The sequence below is a fragment of the Equus asinus genome, chromosome 4 (genome assembly GCF_041296235.1).
Source record: "Equus asinus isolate D_3611 breed Donkey chromosome 4, EquAss-T2T_v2, whole genome shotgun sequence".
Lineage (NCBI taxonomy): Eukaryota > Metazoa > Chordata > Mammalia > Perissodactyla > Equidae > Equus > Equus asinus.
In genome coordinates, this window is record NC_091793.1 from 22804164 (window position 1) to 22817056 (window position 12893).

Consider the following 12893-nt stretch of genomic DNA (forward strand, 5'->3'; position numbering starts at 1 on the left):
ACCTACCTTTGGTCACATACAAGTAGAAGAAGTCACAGTAGAAGATGGTTTGTACTACTCCAGACACCACTGCGATTTGGTCATAGAAATTCTCGGTCTGGTACCGCCTGATCCAGTTAGCCAGGTAGAGTGCCCGGTACAGCCCAAGAAAGAACAGGTAGTGAGTAGTAATGGTCTCTGCCTCGCCAGTCTTGCTGATCATGAAGAGCTGGGGTAGGATGGCCACTGATTCCAGGTAGATGGAGAACGTCCAGAGGATCTGAGCCGAAGAGAAATGGCCAGAGGAAGCTGATGAAGGCCAAGAAGGGGACCATCTTTTTAAGAGAACTTACCATAATACGTTAACGAGAGTACAGTGAAGCGAAAAATCACATTCTTGAAATTTTTAATACTTTTAATCGGTACATCATTCGACCCCTTTCTCTGTAAATGCAAAATATTTTTTAAAAGGTTCAAGTATGCTGCTCTCTTCACAACATAGCGTGAACATTTCTATAGAACACTGAGTTCAACACCCCGCCAGTAACAGCATCCTCCATTCCACCAATTCTAGGAATAAGATGCGCGGAACCCTAAAAGGACATCTCTGATACGGAGGAGAAACGGAACTCGCTTTGGTCAAATGTCTTCTGGGTGCTGGGCACTTGGCATACCTTAGCTCGTGTGGCAGTGGTGCTGTGATGCCTGCTTTAAGAGCGTGACTGTCTAGACGTGCCCATTTTCAAGTGGAGCAGTGTGAATAGCTTGTTGCCAATTTCTAAACTTAGAACTGAACAGCATGTGAGTAAGAGTCACAGTTGTAGCAGCAGGCAAGCCCAGTTGTTACTAAGGGTCCAGAGGGAAGAATGTTAGGGAGCATGTTTCCCTTGGGGTATTAGTACTCTGGGTCCCTTCCCTTACCTCCAGGGGAGTGAAATTGTAGTTCTCAAGGAAAGAGAGGCCAATGACTGGGACCAGAAGAAACTCCAGGCGGAATGTGTCATTCTCGCTGTCAAACGTTTTCCGAAATTTCCCATAGATCATGTACACCGTCACATAGGCACAGAGGAGAAAAACCACCTGAAAAGGGAGAGACACATGGGAATCAAGGAAGTCATTTCCCAGCCTATTTGCTGGGCTTCAAGGCCACCCTGAGTTGGGACCTACTCAGGGGCTAGTGCTCTGCCTTCAAGTGGGAGAGGTGATATGTGTCCGCAACTTCTCTTAGGTCAGTGGCCTAGAACATGAAGCTCATGACCTTTCTGTTGAGTGACTCCATGCTTCTAATTGGGACTGATTGTGCTACCATGGAGACTCATAGGCCTAGGAGAGCGTTAGGCAAAAAAACTGGGACTGGTCTTCGTCAAGGAATTCAGCAGTGGCGTTCCCAGGCTTTTTTTTTTGTGAGAAAGATTGGCCTTTAGCTAACATCCATGCCAGTCCTCGTCTACTTTGTTATGGGACACTGTCTCAGCATGGCTTGATGAGTGGTGTGTAGGTTGGCGCCCAGGATTTGAACCTGTGAACCGTAGGCCACCGAAGCAGTGTGTGTGAACTTAACCACTACGCCACTGGGCTGGCCACTGCATCAGTGACTTGTGAGCATTCTTCTCCAAGGACCAACATCCCTTCAATCAGTTGATCGTCGCTCCTACAGAAAAGCTCTCTCTAATTACAGTAGCTGTCCTCCATCATGTAAGGATTTTATGATCTAGTCTTTACCCTTCTAGGCCAGAGGTTCTCAAACTTGAATGCGCATCGAAATCACATGATGGCTGCCCTTCCCCTGCCCCCAGAGTTTCTGATTTAACAGGTCTGAGTGGGTCTAAGGATTTACATTTCTAGCAAGTTCCTGGGTGACGCTGATGGTGCTGGTCCAGGACCACATTGGCCTAGAGAACTCCTATTTGTACTTCAAAACTCAGGTTACATTATTTCCTCAAATTCTTTTCGCACCAGAATGAAGCACACGTACTGTCACCATAGCTCCATGTGAAATTGCTCACTGCCGCCAGGATTGCATGTGCTCTGTCTACGTACAGTCTGTCTCCCCTGCGAGGGGGACTCCACAGGAGGGTCCGTATGCTGAGCACGTCTGACTCCCAGCCCCTAACTCGGGGCCTGGCACGAAACAAACGCTGGAACGAGTGCATGATTCAGTCAAGTGGTGATCACGTCTGTGTTTCACGCAAGTGGAAACTAGCCTCTTTTTTTTTTTTTTTTGAGTGATATGCCAAAATTTTATTTGTAGAATCTTAGCACTGTCATTAAAGAAAGAATAATAGGGCCGGCCCGGTGGTGCAGCGGTTAAGTTCCCATGTTCCGCTTCTCGGCAGCCCCGGGTTCGCAGGTTCAGATCCCAGGTGTGGACATGGCACCACTTGGCAAGCCATACTATGGTAGGCGTCCCACATATAAAATAGAGGAAGATGGGCACAGCTGTTAGCTCAGGGCCAGTCTTCTTCAGCAAAAAGAGAGGATTGGCAGCAGTTAGGTCAGGGCTAATCTCCCTCAAAAACACACAAAAAAAAAACAAAACAAAAACAAAAGAAAGAAGAATAAAGTAGTAACTGACTGTTGGAGCTATAAAGGACCTGAGTATAGTGGTTTTAAAACTTCTTCATCAGATGTTTTCCAAATATTTTCATCCAGTCTGTGGCTTATCTTCTCACGTTTTTTTTTTTTCTTTTTTTTATTGAGGTAACGTTGGTTTAGAACATTATATAAATTTCAGGTGTACATCATTAATATTTCAGTTTCTGTGTAGACTACATCATGTTCACCACCCAAAGACTAATTACCATCCGTCACCAAGAAATTGGCCTCTGAGTTTCCTAGAGCTCATGCAGCCATGCCAACAGCTGGGTCTGCAGTCCCTGGCAGGACTGCCCAAGGCAGACCCTTGGCTTATGGTTTTTGCTACTTGTGTGTTGGATTTAAGTAGATAGTGATTTTAAGACCTCAGACTGAAGTTGACACTGAGTTCAACACCCCGCAAGTAACAGCATCCTCCATTCCACCAATTCTAGGAATAAGTTGCCCAGAACCCTAAAAGGACATCTCTGATACGGAGGAGAAAGAGAACTCGCTTTGGTCAAATATCTTCTGGGTACTAGGCACTTTACATATATTATCTCATGTAATCTTCACAATAGCCCTGCAAGATAGGTAGGTAGGATTTCCCCCATGTAGCCTTTCTTCCTTAAAAACAGGATTCCTGTTAGACAATGTGCCCAACTAAAAACTATATTTCCCAGCTTCCTTTGCAGATAAGGGTGGTCAGTAACATGTAGATGGAAGTCACTGGGTAGAGTTTGGGGAAAGCACTTTAAAAAGGGCTTACCTAGCTGGCAGGCACCCTATTGCTAGTTCTCACCTTCCTCCTCCTCCCCACCTAGAATGTGATATGATGGTAGGAGCTTTAGCACCCATTTTGTGACCCTGAGGCAAGCTGGACAATAGCTATCACATTCAGGACCAGCTATATCATTTGCAGGGCCTCTAGTTCAAAAATTAAGAATTCCAAGATGGCAAGAGCAGAGCATTCAACCAAGCATGGGGCCCTTCTGAGCAACTGCATAGGTCAAACAACCATGAGTCCTGTCACACTAAAGATGACAGAGCAGAAAATTAAAAAGAAGCTGCCATCCCAGCCCTGGAGCCCCCACCTCCAGATTTCATCTTATGAAAACCATTACCTCTTTAAAATAATTTAAGTCTCTGTTACCAGAATCCAAGCAGTTACATCCTACTTTTCTGACTCTGAAACCTGGGCTCCTTCTTCTCTGTTGCCTTAAAGAGCAGGATGGTTGGTTACAAGCTCAGAAGCATGACCTAACAATTACGGCCCAGGGCCTGGGACATCAGAGCGGAAATGAGAGATGCCCAGTTTCTCCTTCTGTGAAACGGCCGTGCTTCAAAGCAACAACTTCCCAGCACAAAATTAAGTCTGAACTGTTAACCTGCGCCACCTGTCCTCACCCAGCCCTCTGCCAGCATCCCCACCACCAGCGGGCAGACCTCGCCTGCTGAGCTCCCCACGCGCCCGCCTTCTGTCTGTCCTTCGAGTACCCTGAGCTCGTATCTGTCTTGGGGGGTCTTTGCACAAGCTATTCCTTCTGCTTGGGAAGCTCTTCCTTCACACGGCTGGTTCCTTGTGCCGCTCAGATCTTGGCTTTCACGTCAGCTCTTCGGAGAGGCCCTCCCTGAGCACCCTCCCTGAACAGCCCCCTCTTCATTCTACATCACGTAACCCTATTTTTAAAACTTTTTTTAATAATCGAAGGAAACATCACCCTATTTTAATTAGTTTTTAATTATCCCTAACCCTAAACAAAGTTTTTCTTGCTTGTTTTATTATCTGTCTCCCCACTTAGAATGTCAGTTCCTAGAGAACGGGAGCCTCCTCGTCGTCTTCAGGTACCTGGCTCACAGCAGGGGCTCGATAAATATTTTTTGGATGGATGGATGAATGAGTTCTCTGAAAGCTCAGGGTTCCACGTTTGATTTTTTGTGTATTTTTTAACCATTACAATGGCTAACCTTTATTGAATGTTTAATATATGACAGCTATTGCATATTTATATTTATTTCCTCATTTAACTTTCACAACAAAACCCTCTGAGGTAAGTACTAGTATCTTCATTTTGCAGATGAGGAAACTGAGGCACACAGAGGCCTTGCACAAGCCTAGGTCCCGCAGCTGCTAACAGCAACAAGCCCAGAGTCAAACCCAGGTCTGCCTGGCTCCACGGCCTGAGTTCCCAAGCCTGTGGTCTCAGGGTTGGGGGTGCTCGGCAGGCCCCACCTCCACGGCCACCCATCCCCTCACCTTCATTACTGTGTTGTAGATGGAGATGAAGTTGGTGAACAGGTCTAGGTACCTGGTGGTGAAGACGAGAGCGAAAAGGATCTGACTCTTCCCCGAGATACCTATGGCCAGATGGGGATAGAAGACAATGAGAACACCGACCCCCAGGCCCACACAGCCTCGAGGAGCCCCGAGCCTGAGCTCGAAGGGCCCACAGAGCGTCCAGTCACACTTAATGACGACACCCTGTCCAGGGCACTGTCACTCTCCGACACTTAGGAAACACCCCTTCCAACTGGATCACTTGAGCCTGTGTTCCTCTCATTAGGCTGTAATCTGTCTCCCGGTCTCCAAATAAAGACACGAACGCCGCGTTCCCAGCGGCCCCTCGTGCGCCTGCCTCGGTTCCTGCTCTGGGGAGGGCGTCGGGGGTGGTGTGAGCTGGGCTCGGTGGGGGGTGTCGAGGCTTCTCTTCGCTCCACCCGCAGAGTTCCACTGACAGTCCCCAAGGCTCTATCTTTTAGAGAACAACTCACTGATTTTACAAGGTGTTGATTCACCAGGGAGACTGGAAGGCACAGGGCCAGGGGAACATTCTATTTTATTTTCCAAATTTTAAGGATTAAAAATGCACTTTCTACTTATAAAAGTTATAACTATTTTTACCCTCTGTAAAACAAAAACCAGATAATACATGAAGATATAAATAAAAAACCCAGCAGTCACAAGAACCCCACAGCCCCAGTGTGCATCCTTCCAGATCTTCGCTGGCGCACACGTGCACACGACACATATGTGCACGCATATGACATGTAGGGACGCATCGAGCTGATAAAACCGGGGTCATACTTTCCAGGCTATTTCCTGACCTGCTTTGGCCTCTTTCTTTTTTAACTGTTTATTTTGAATAATTTTAGATTTACAGAAGAGGTGCAACGGCAGTCGAGAGAGCTCCCATATACCCTTCACCCGGCTTCCTCTCACGCTAACATCTTGCATAATCACAGAACATTCACCAGAACGAAGAAGCTCCCATTGGTACAGCACTATTGACTGAACTCCAGACTTCATTCAGATTTCACCCGTTTTCCCACTGACGCCCTTTTTCGGTTCCAGGATCCAATCCAGGACTCAAAGCTGCATTTAGCCATCATGCTCCGTTGTCTCCTTTTGGCCACTTTTTTGATACATCATGGAGGTTGCTGGCCGAGGCCAGCGGATGCCCCGCCGCGTCTCCTGCCTTGTCAAGCCCACACCAGTCTGGATACTTCACCAAACCACTCCCATCAACGCCACCCACGGCTTTGCATCCAAAGGTCAGCTCTGTCCTCCGCCGCCCAATCTCAAAAGCCAGCTGAGCGCTCCATCTGCCTCAAGCCACACTCTTCCCCTGGCTTCCACGACTGTCCAGACTGCTGGCTTCTCACCTCCTCTGGTTGCTCCTGTCCTCCTTGCCACCTGGTCCTTGGAGAGCGACATTTCTTCTTCCCCGTCCCTGTGCCATCTCATCCCACATGCCAGAGACACTCTGGCTCTGGACTCTCCTCCGAGTTCTGACCTATATACTCCTGTCATCTCCCCTCGAACCCCCTCCTTCCCCTGTCTCCCCTCCTTCATAAATGCCACCATAGTCCCGTCTGTGCTCCAGCTAGAAAACTGAGGGCCATCCTTGAGTCTCTCTCCCCTTTCTTCCTCCCCCTCCATATTGCTCAGCCCCACTGCCCCCACTCCAGTGCCCCTCACTCAGCCCTGCCGCCCTACCCCAATGATCCAACTGGTGACCCCAAGTCTGCCCTCGCTGCCCACTCCTCCCCTAATTCCACCCAGCAACCAATCGGCTATTTTTAGAATAAAATTCTGCCTAAAGTCCTTAAGTGGCTCCCAAATGCCCTTAAAATAAAGACCCAAATCCTTATCCTGGTTCGTGAGAGCCTGCCTGGGCCACTCCCGTTGCCTCGCCGGCCCGATCTGATCACTCCCCCCTCACCCCCTCCCTCCAGCCATGGTGATAGTCTGGATTTTATTCTAAATGTAAGGGAACGACTGGGGAGTTTGGCACCGAGAAGTGACATTACCTGATTCAGGGTCTGGGTCCTTTGTATGCCTGAACTGTGCCTTTTCTAACGATTCCTCTGGTGCTGGACATTTTGGGGAGGGGGACAATTTGAACCCCTGAGGATGAACGCCGCTGAAGCCCCTAACATTCTGGAGAGCGCTGGGGCCCTGTGCCGGCTTTCGTCCTCGCATGGCAAGCGTGAGCTCACCCTCCTCATCTGTGAGATGGGCAGCCTCACACCGACGTGCAGACTGACAGGACGAAATAGGATTCGGTGAGACCGTGGGTGCCTCCTTGCTGGGGGGGCTTGCTGTGGGTGAAGGAGCCCCCTCGGGGGTGGAGTCTGGGAGGCAATAAGGACTCGAGGCAGCTCTGCGGGCTGAGCCTGCTGCTCTGCCACCTCCCTGAGCCCCCTCGCAGAGGCCTGGCCAGGAGGCCCTCAGCCCCATTAGGGGGGTGCAGGAGGCAACCCTGGGGGTGACGCTGGCTACCCCCTCACACCTCACACAGTCTTCCCCACCCTCCCCTCTTTCCGTCCTCAGCCTGCCAGGCCCCCAGGCTTCGCTCACATTTTCCTGAGTGCTTTGGGAGCCCCGGCGATCTTGCGCACTGCGGTTTCCACGCTCTTCTGAAAGCAGTGATTAATTTCCACCAAAGCAAGCCGCGCAGGGAGACCCAGGACGCAGAAGAGAACAGGAGCTGCCGCCTGGCCAGAGTCCTTCGGGGGTCCACTGAGCACACTCGGGACCCGCGGACTGGGTGCAGCCCTCCCTCCCACTTGACGGATGGGGAAACTGAGGCCCAGGGTCACACAGTGAGTCAGTGGTGGAGCGAGAACGAAGCCCCAGTCTCCTGCTTTCAGGGCTGGGTCAGTGGGGGTGACCTCAGGGCTGACAGGGCTGGCATGCAGGCCCCTCAGCTCCTCAGATCTCAACCAGGCCTGTGCCGATCCCTCTCCACATACACACGCCCCGCCACCCAGCTGCCCTTTTCCTTCTCCCAGAGCGCTCACTCCTCTAACAAACCCTATCATTTACTCGGTTGCTGGGACTGTTGCTTGTCAGCACTCTCCCACCGCTAGAGTCAGCTCCACAGGCCAGCATCTCAGTCGGCGTTTCACGCCACGTGCCTAGTCCAGTGGGTTGGGGAACAGCGCCCCCTCCCGGTCGTGGCTGTTCACCTGGCCCAGGGCCAGCCGTGCAAGCACAGGGACAGGTCCCTTCCCCTTGCTGGAGCCTTCTGCCCCTGATCTCCCCTCTCAGCATCCCAGCCCACTTCCCTGAGTGGGAACCTGAAGGGCCGTGAGTGCCTTTCTATCCGGAGACCCCAAACCTGAACGGCCTCCAGGTGTAGAACCACTGCCTCCGACTGACTTCACACCACCCTCCCACGCACCAAGCCGCCCAGGCTGGCAGCCTCCACACTGCTCTCTCCGCCTCCTCTCTCCACATAACTTCCAGAGTGACCTGCCTCAGGTCCCCTTCTGAGCCCCGTCCCCTGCTCACAAACCTTCCATGGACCCCCAGTCCCAACCCCCTAGCCCCTTCACATTTGGACCACCCACCCCCCCGGTCTCATCTCCTCCCCAGACCCCCCCCGAATCAGGCTGCTCACCATTCCCTGGACATGCCCTGCCCTCTGTGGCCCCTGGGTTTTACACCCCCAGCGCCCTCCTCACAGCACACCCCCTGCCTGGGCGAGGCCCTGCCCATCTGCCAGGAGCCAGCACAGAGCTGCTGCCTCCATGAAGCCTTCAGGGGTCTGCTCTCTGCCTCCTGGACCCCCACCAGGAGCCTGCGTTCGTCTCTACGTCCCGTCACCTCAGTGCCAAGCAGAAGGCCCGCGCCTCCGGGACACCAGCGGACAAAGATGGCTGCAGGAGGCTTGGGCAGCCTCTTAGGCACTGGGTCTGCTTGGCCACCGCCAGGCCAGCCCTGAAACTTCCCCAAACCCCCAGCAGGGCAGTCAGACTGCTGGGCAAGAGGAGGACCCCTCCCGCTCTCCCTGGGCTTCTGCTCAAGGGCAGCTCCATGCCCACCTGGGCCGGGCTTGTGCCCGCTTGCCACATCACAGCCGCCTGTGCCACGTGCAGTGGGGGAGGGAAAGGGGCCCAGCCTGGGAGGATGTCTGGGAGGGGCGTAGGGGGTGCAAGAAAAGAGAAGACTAAGAGTTGGGGGCCACTTCCTGTGTGCGTACTTCCCCAGTCCCCCCACCTCAAGTCCCCCATCCTGGCCTGAGCGGGAATAGAGAAAACAACGGCCTCAAGCGGGTGCTGCTCCTGAGGAGCCAAGGGGAGGACTGGCTGGAGGGAGTCCACTTCCTTCTCCTCCTCCTCTTTCAACTAGCAGTGGCGACGCCAAGGGTGGGAGGGAAGGAGGGAAGCAGGCGCAGCCCACCCTCCGTAGTCTTCAGGGTCCTCCTTCTCTGATGAGGTACGACTTTAAGTTTTCTTTGGAAACTGAGCTGTGCAAAAACAGTTTCAAGCACCCCCAAGCCGAAGCCCCCACCCTGAACCGATTCAGGGGCCCCCATGGGGTTGGCCGGCGGAGGTGAGGTCCCTCGGGTCGCGCGCCTCCCGCCGGGGGCGCCCCTCACCTGCGCAGCACTTGGACCTCCAGATCTTACCCAGGAGCAAGATCATGGCCAGGAGGTGGCTCAGGTCCCCGAGGATACGGAACACGTTCATGGTCCAGCCCGCCGGCCCTGAGCCCACGCGCAGGCAACTCCGGGGAACTTCGTGCGGGCGAGGCGGCTGCCACGTCCCCGGCCCTGGGCCCCGCGCGCCCCTGCCCGCGCCCCCGAGCTCCGCGCCCCGCCCGGGCGCCGCCGCTCCTCCCGCGCGCTCCTGGCCGGGCGGTGACGTGGCCAGGCCGGCCGCCGCCGGGGGAGCCAGGAAGCGCCCCGCCCGAGATCCCGCCTCCCGGCCCGTCCCAGCAACTCGGTCCCGGGGCGGGGCGGCCGGGCCAGGCCGGGGGGCTTCCGGCCCGCTGCCCGCCGCCCAGGCCACCCTGGGCCTGCGAGGTCCCGCGCCGGCGCGCCCGGCTCCGAGAGGTGCCCGCGGGAGCCCGGGCCTCTGCTGCGCCCCTCGGCACCCGCGGTCCTCCCGCGCACGGCCTTGGCAAGCCGCTGGGCCCTCTCTGCCTCAGTTCCCTCTTCTGTACACTGGGCTAATAACTCCGGTGCCGGGGTGAAGGGGTCCGGCGTGCCAGGGCTGGGTATGAGCCTAGCAGGCTGGAAGCACCCCATCGACGGTGACCCACTGCTATTATCATCATCCTGGGGTTTGAACTGGTCATCCATCGTTGGGTGGGGAGAGGAGCTGGAGCCGGGTGCCCCACCCTGTCGCCTGTTAAATTGAACAGCCGCCTGGTCCCGCCCTGAGCTATCAGAGGTGAACAGTGGGATCAAAGTCTCTCAGGAAGGGAGTCAGCCTGCCCTCTGTTCCAGCGTAGGTGCTGAGTACCTTCCCCTCTTGGCCTCGGTGGTTTCATCTGTAAAAGGGGTTACTGCGAGTATGAAAGAGGCCCAGGCGGATCCAGGGCCCTCACTAGCGTCTCCCTCTTCTTGGTATGACAAGATGTTACAGAGGAGCACAGGCCAGGAGAGACTCCAGAGGCAAGCCGGGAGGCAGGAAGAGTGAAGGCTGAAGGACCACCGGTGGGCAGACGTCCTTCCTGAGCTGTGTGGCCTGAGCAGGTGGGCCACCCGCTCTGGGCCTTGGTCTCTGCATCTGTAGGAGTGGACAGCATGAGGTAAGGGCCCTTACCACCTCCCTCCTTTTGACCCCTGTAGCCCCTTCTCCCATTCAGGACCTTCACCTCTCCCTAAACTATTGGCATCCTCCCACACCCACGCCTGGCCACAGACCACCAGAGAGGCTTTGCCACGGTGAAATCTGTCACTGCTGTACTCGTGACCCTTCCACGGCCCCCTCACCATGACTCCCAGGGCAAGGCAACCCCTTGAGACTCAGAATGTGGTCCAAGGACCAGCAGCATCTGTATTACCTGCTGGGAATGCAGAATCTCGGGCCCTGTCTGGACCTACTGAATCAGAATCTGCAGTGAAACAAGACCCCTGGGTGATCTGTGTGCAATGAAACTTGAGAGGCAATAATCTAAACAACACTAGGAGTGAGGTACTCTTATTATTTTACACCTGGGAAACTGAGGCACAGAGAGGTTAAGTAATTTGCTTAAATTCACACAGATAGTAAATATTGGAGCCTGGATTCCGACACATAGTCTGACTCCAGGGTTACATTACACTGTGGGTTGTCATGGGAGGTGATGAGCTCCTTGTCATGAGAGAGCAGTGAGTGGAGGGTGGGTGCCCATTTGTCAGGGACGCTGCAGTGGGAACTCCTGTCCTGGCAGGGAGATTGGGATAACAATAGCTACCAAGTGTTGAACATCCACTGGGTAGCAGGCCCGGGACAGGCACGTTAGTCAGAGTCTCTCTGTTCAGCCTCAGTCAGCACCCTCCGAAGCAGGCTTCAAATCCTCACTTTGCATTGAGGCCCAGAGAGGTGAGGGGCATGGTCCACGTCCCTCTGGGAGGGGCTGTGACAGGTTCTGAATGAGCCGCTCTGCTCCCTGCTCCCCCAGCCTTGCCCAGATGCCTCCCATCCAGCAGGTGCCCAGAGAAGGTGGTGGCTATTTAAGTCCCTCAGGTGTGGCTACCATTCTCCCTGCCCAACCAGCTGGCGTCTCCTCCCCAGCGCCCACCTCCTCCCCAAGCCAGGGAAGGCACGTGCATTTGCCATTTGGTGAAACATCTGTCCTCCTGAGAAGCAGCCCCGACTGCCAGCGAGGGGCTGGAACAAGGCTGGAAGCCTGCTCCTTCCTCTGTTTCTCTGGGAGGACCACAGCGGAACTGCCTAAGGCCAGGGGAGGGCTGCAGAGGGACCACCATGGTAGCGGAGAGGAAGGAACCCAGGCTGGGTGGCCCCGGGGCCAAGATCCAGTCCTGGGCCTGCCACAGGGGCCTTGAGCTTGCCAGGTCCCGTCCTTGGGCCTCAGCTTCCCCGTCTGTTAATGAGGATAATAAAGATAGTATTGCCGGCTGATTACTCGGTCCTTCTTGCATCTGGCCTTCCCAATCTCCCTATGAAACTGATACTCCCTATGTCTCAAGACAGGGAGCTCATCGCCCCCATTTTGCAGATGAGGAAACTGAGGCTCAAACTTGTCTCTTGCTCCCCCAGGTCACACAGACCTCCTCTCCCCACTGCGTCCTTAGTACTCAGCCCTGCCCTTGTCACACCTACCCCATCTTCAAGGTGGAGTATTTTTCAAAGCTCCCAGTGGAGAAGTAGGAAAATCTCCCCCCCCCCCCCCCCCCCCCCCCCCCCCCCCCCCCCCCCCCGCCTTGGTCTAGCCGGAGCCAGTACTCTGGCAGCCTGCTCCATCAGCTGATGCTGTCTCTGCTGCTGGCTGGTTCTGGGCAAATGCCTCACCCCTCGGGCCTCACTTTCCTGATACCCAAAAGGTGTCTGCTATAGGAGTGAACAGAGGGGGCGCCAGGAGGGGAAATTTCCTTCGTTCAAAGGGCAAGGATTCTTTTTTCCTCATTAACAAAGCAAATTGTACGTTCAAAGTCAGATTTACGGGGGAGAGAATGGGGGGCTTGCTTGATTATAGGGAAAAAATGCATATATAATCTTTTTTCTTCCCTTTGTTACATTTCACCGCTATATTGCATATCCTGCCAACTCCCTCAAATTCTGCGAGGAAGGAAAGTGTGGATGTAAAGTGAAAATCACGATCCTGAGGACACTCCACCGCTTAACCGGCTGCCTATCTACCGGCAGGGCCCTGGAAGGAAGGGGGAGCTATGCGTCCCTAGGGGCTGCGATGGCTGCTTCTGCCCTCGGCGCGTAGATGCTCCCTCGTGGAAGGAATGAACTCTCCCCAGGCAGCCCCGAGGACCCGCCCGGGAGGCGCGGACGAGTCCATTCCCTAACCGAGTCGGGGGACCAAGGGCAGCCTTTCTCTTCTTGCAGTTCCGCCCCAGGTGCTCGGAAAGCTCTTTCCTGGCTCGATATGT

General features: G+C 54.4%; 1 protein-coding gene across 1 annotated transcript in view; it reads right to left on the reverse strand.

Moving 5' to 3' along the window:
* KDELR3 (KDEL endoplasmic reticulum protein retention receptor 3) overlaps positions 1–9687 on the reverse strand; it is a 13856-nt gene extending 4169 nt beyond the window's left edge. The window contains exons 1-4 of the mRNA XM_014851320.3: positions 9441–9687; positions 4811–4911; positions 901–1059; positions 7–259 (exon numbers count right to left, since the gene is read on the reverse strand). Coding sequence (XP_014706806.2) covers positions 7–259; positions 901–1059; positions 4811–4911; positions 9441–9531 — 604 coding nt within the window. The 5' untranslated portion in view covers positions 9532–9687. The remainder of the gene's footprint in view (positions 1–6; positions 260–900; positions 1060–4810; positions 4912–9440) is intronic.
* Positions 9688–12893: the final 3206 nt, after the last annotated feature.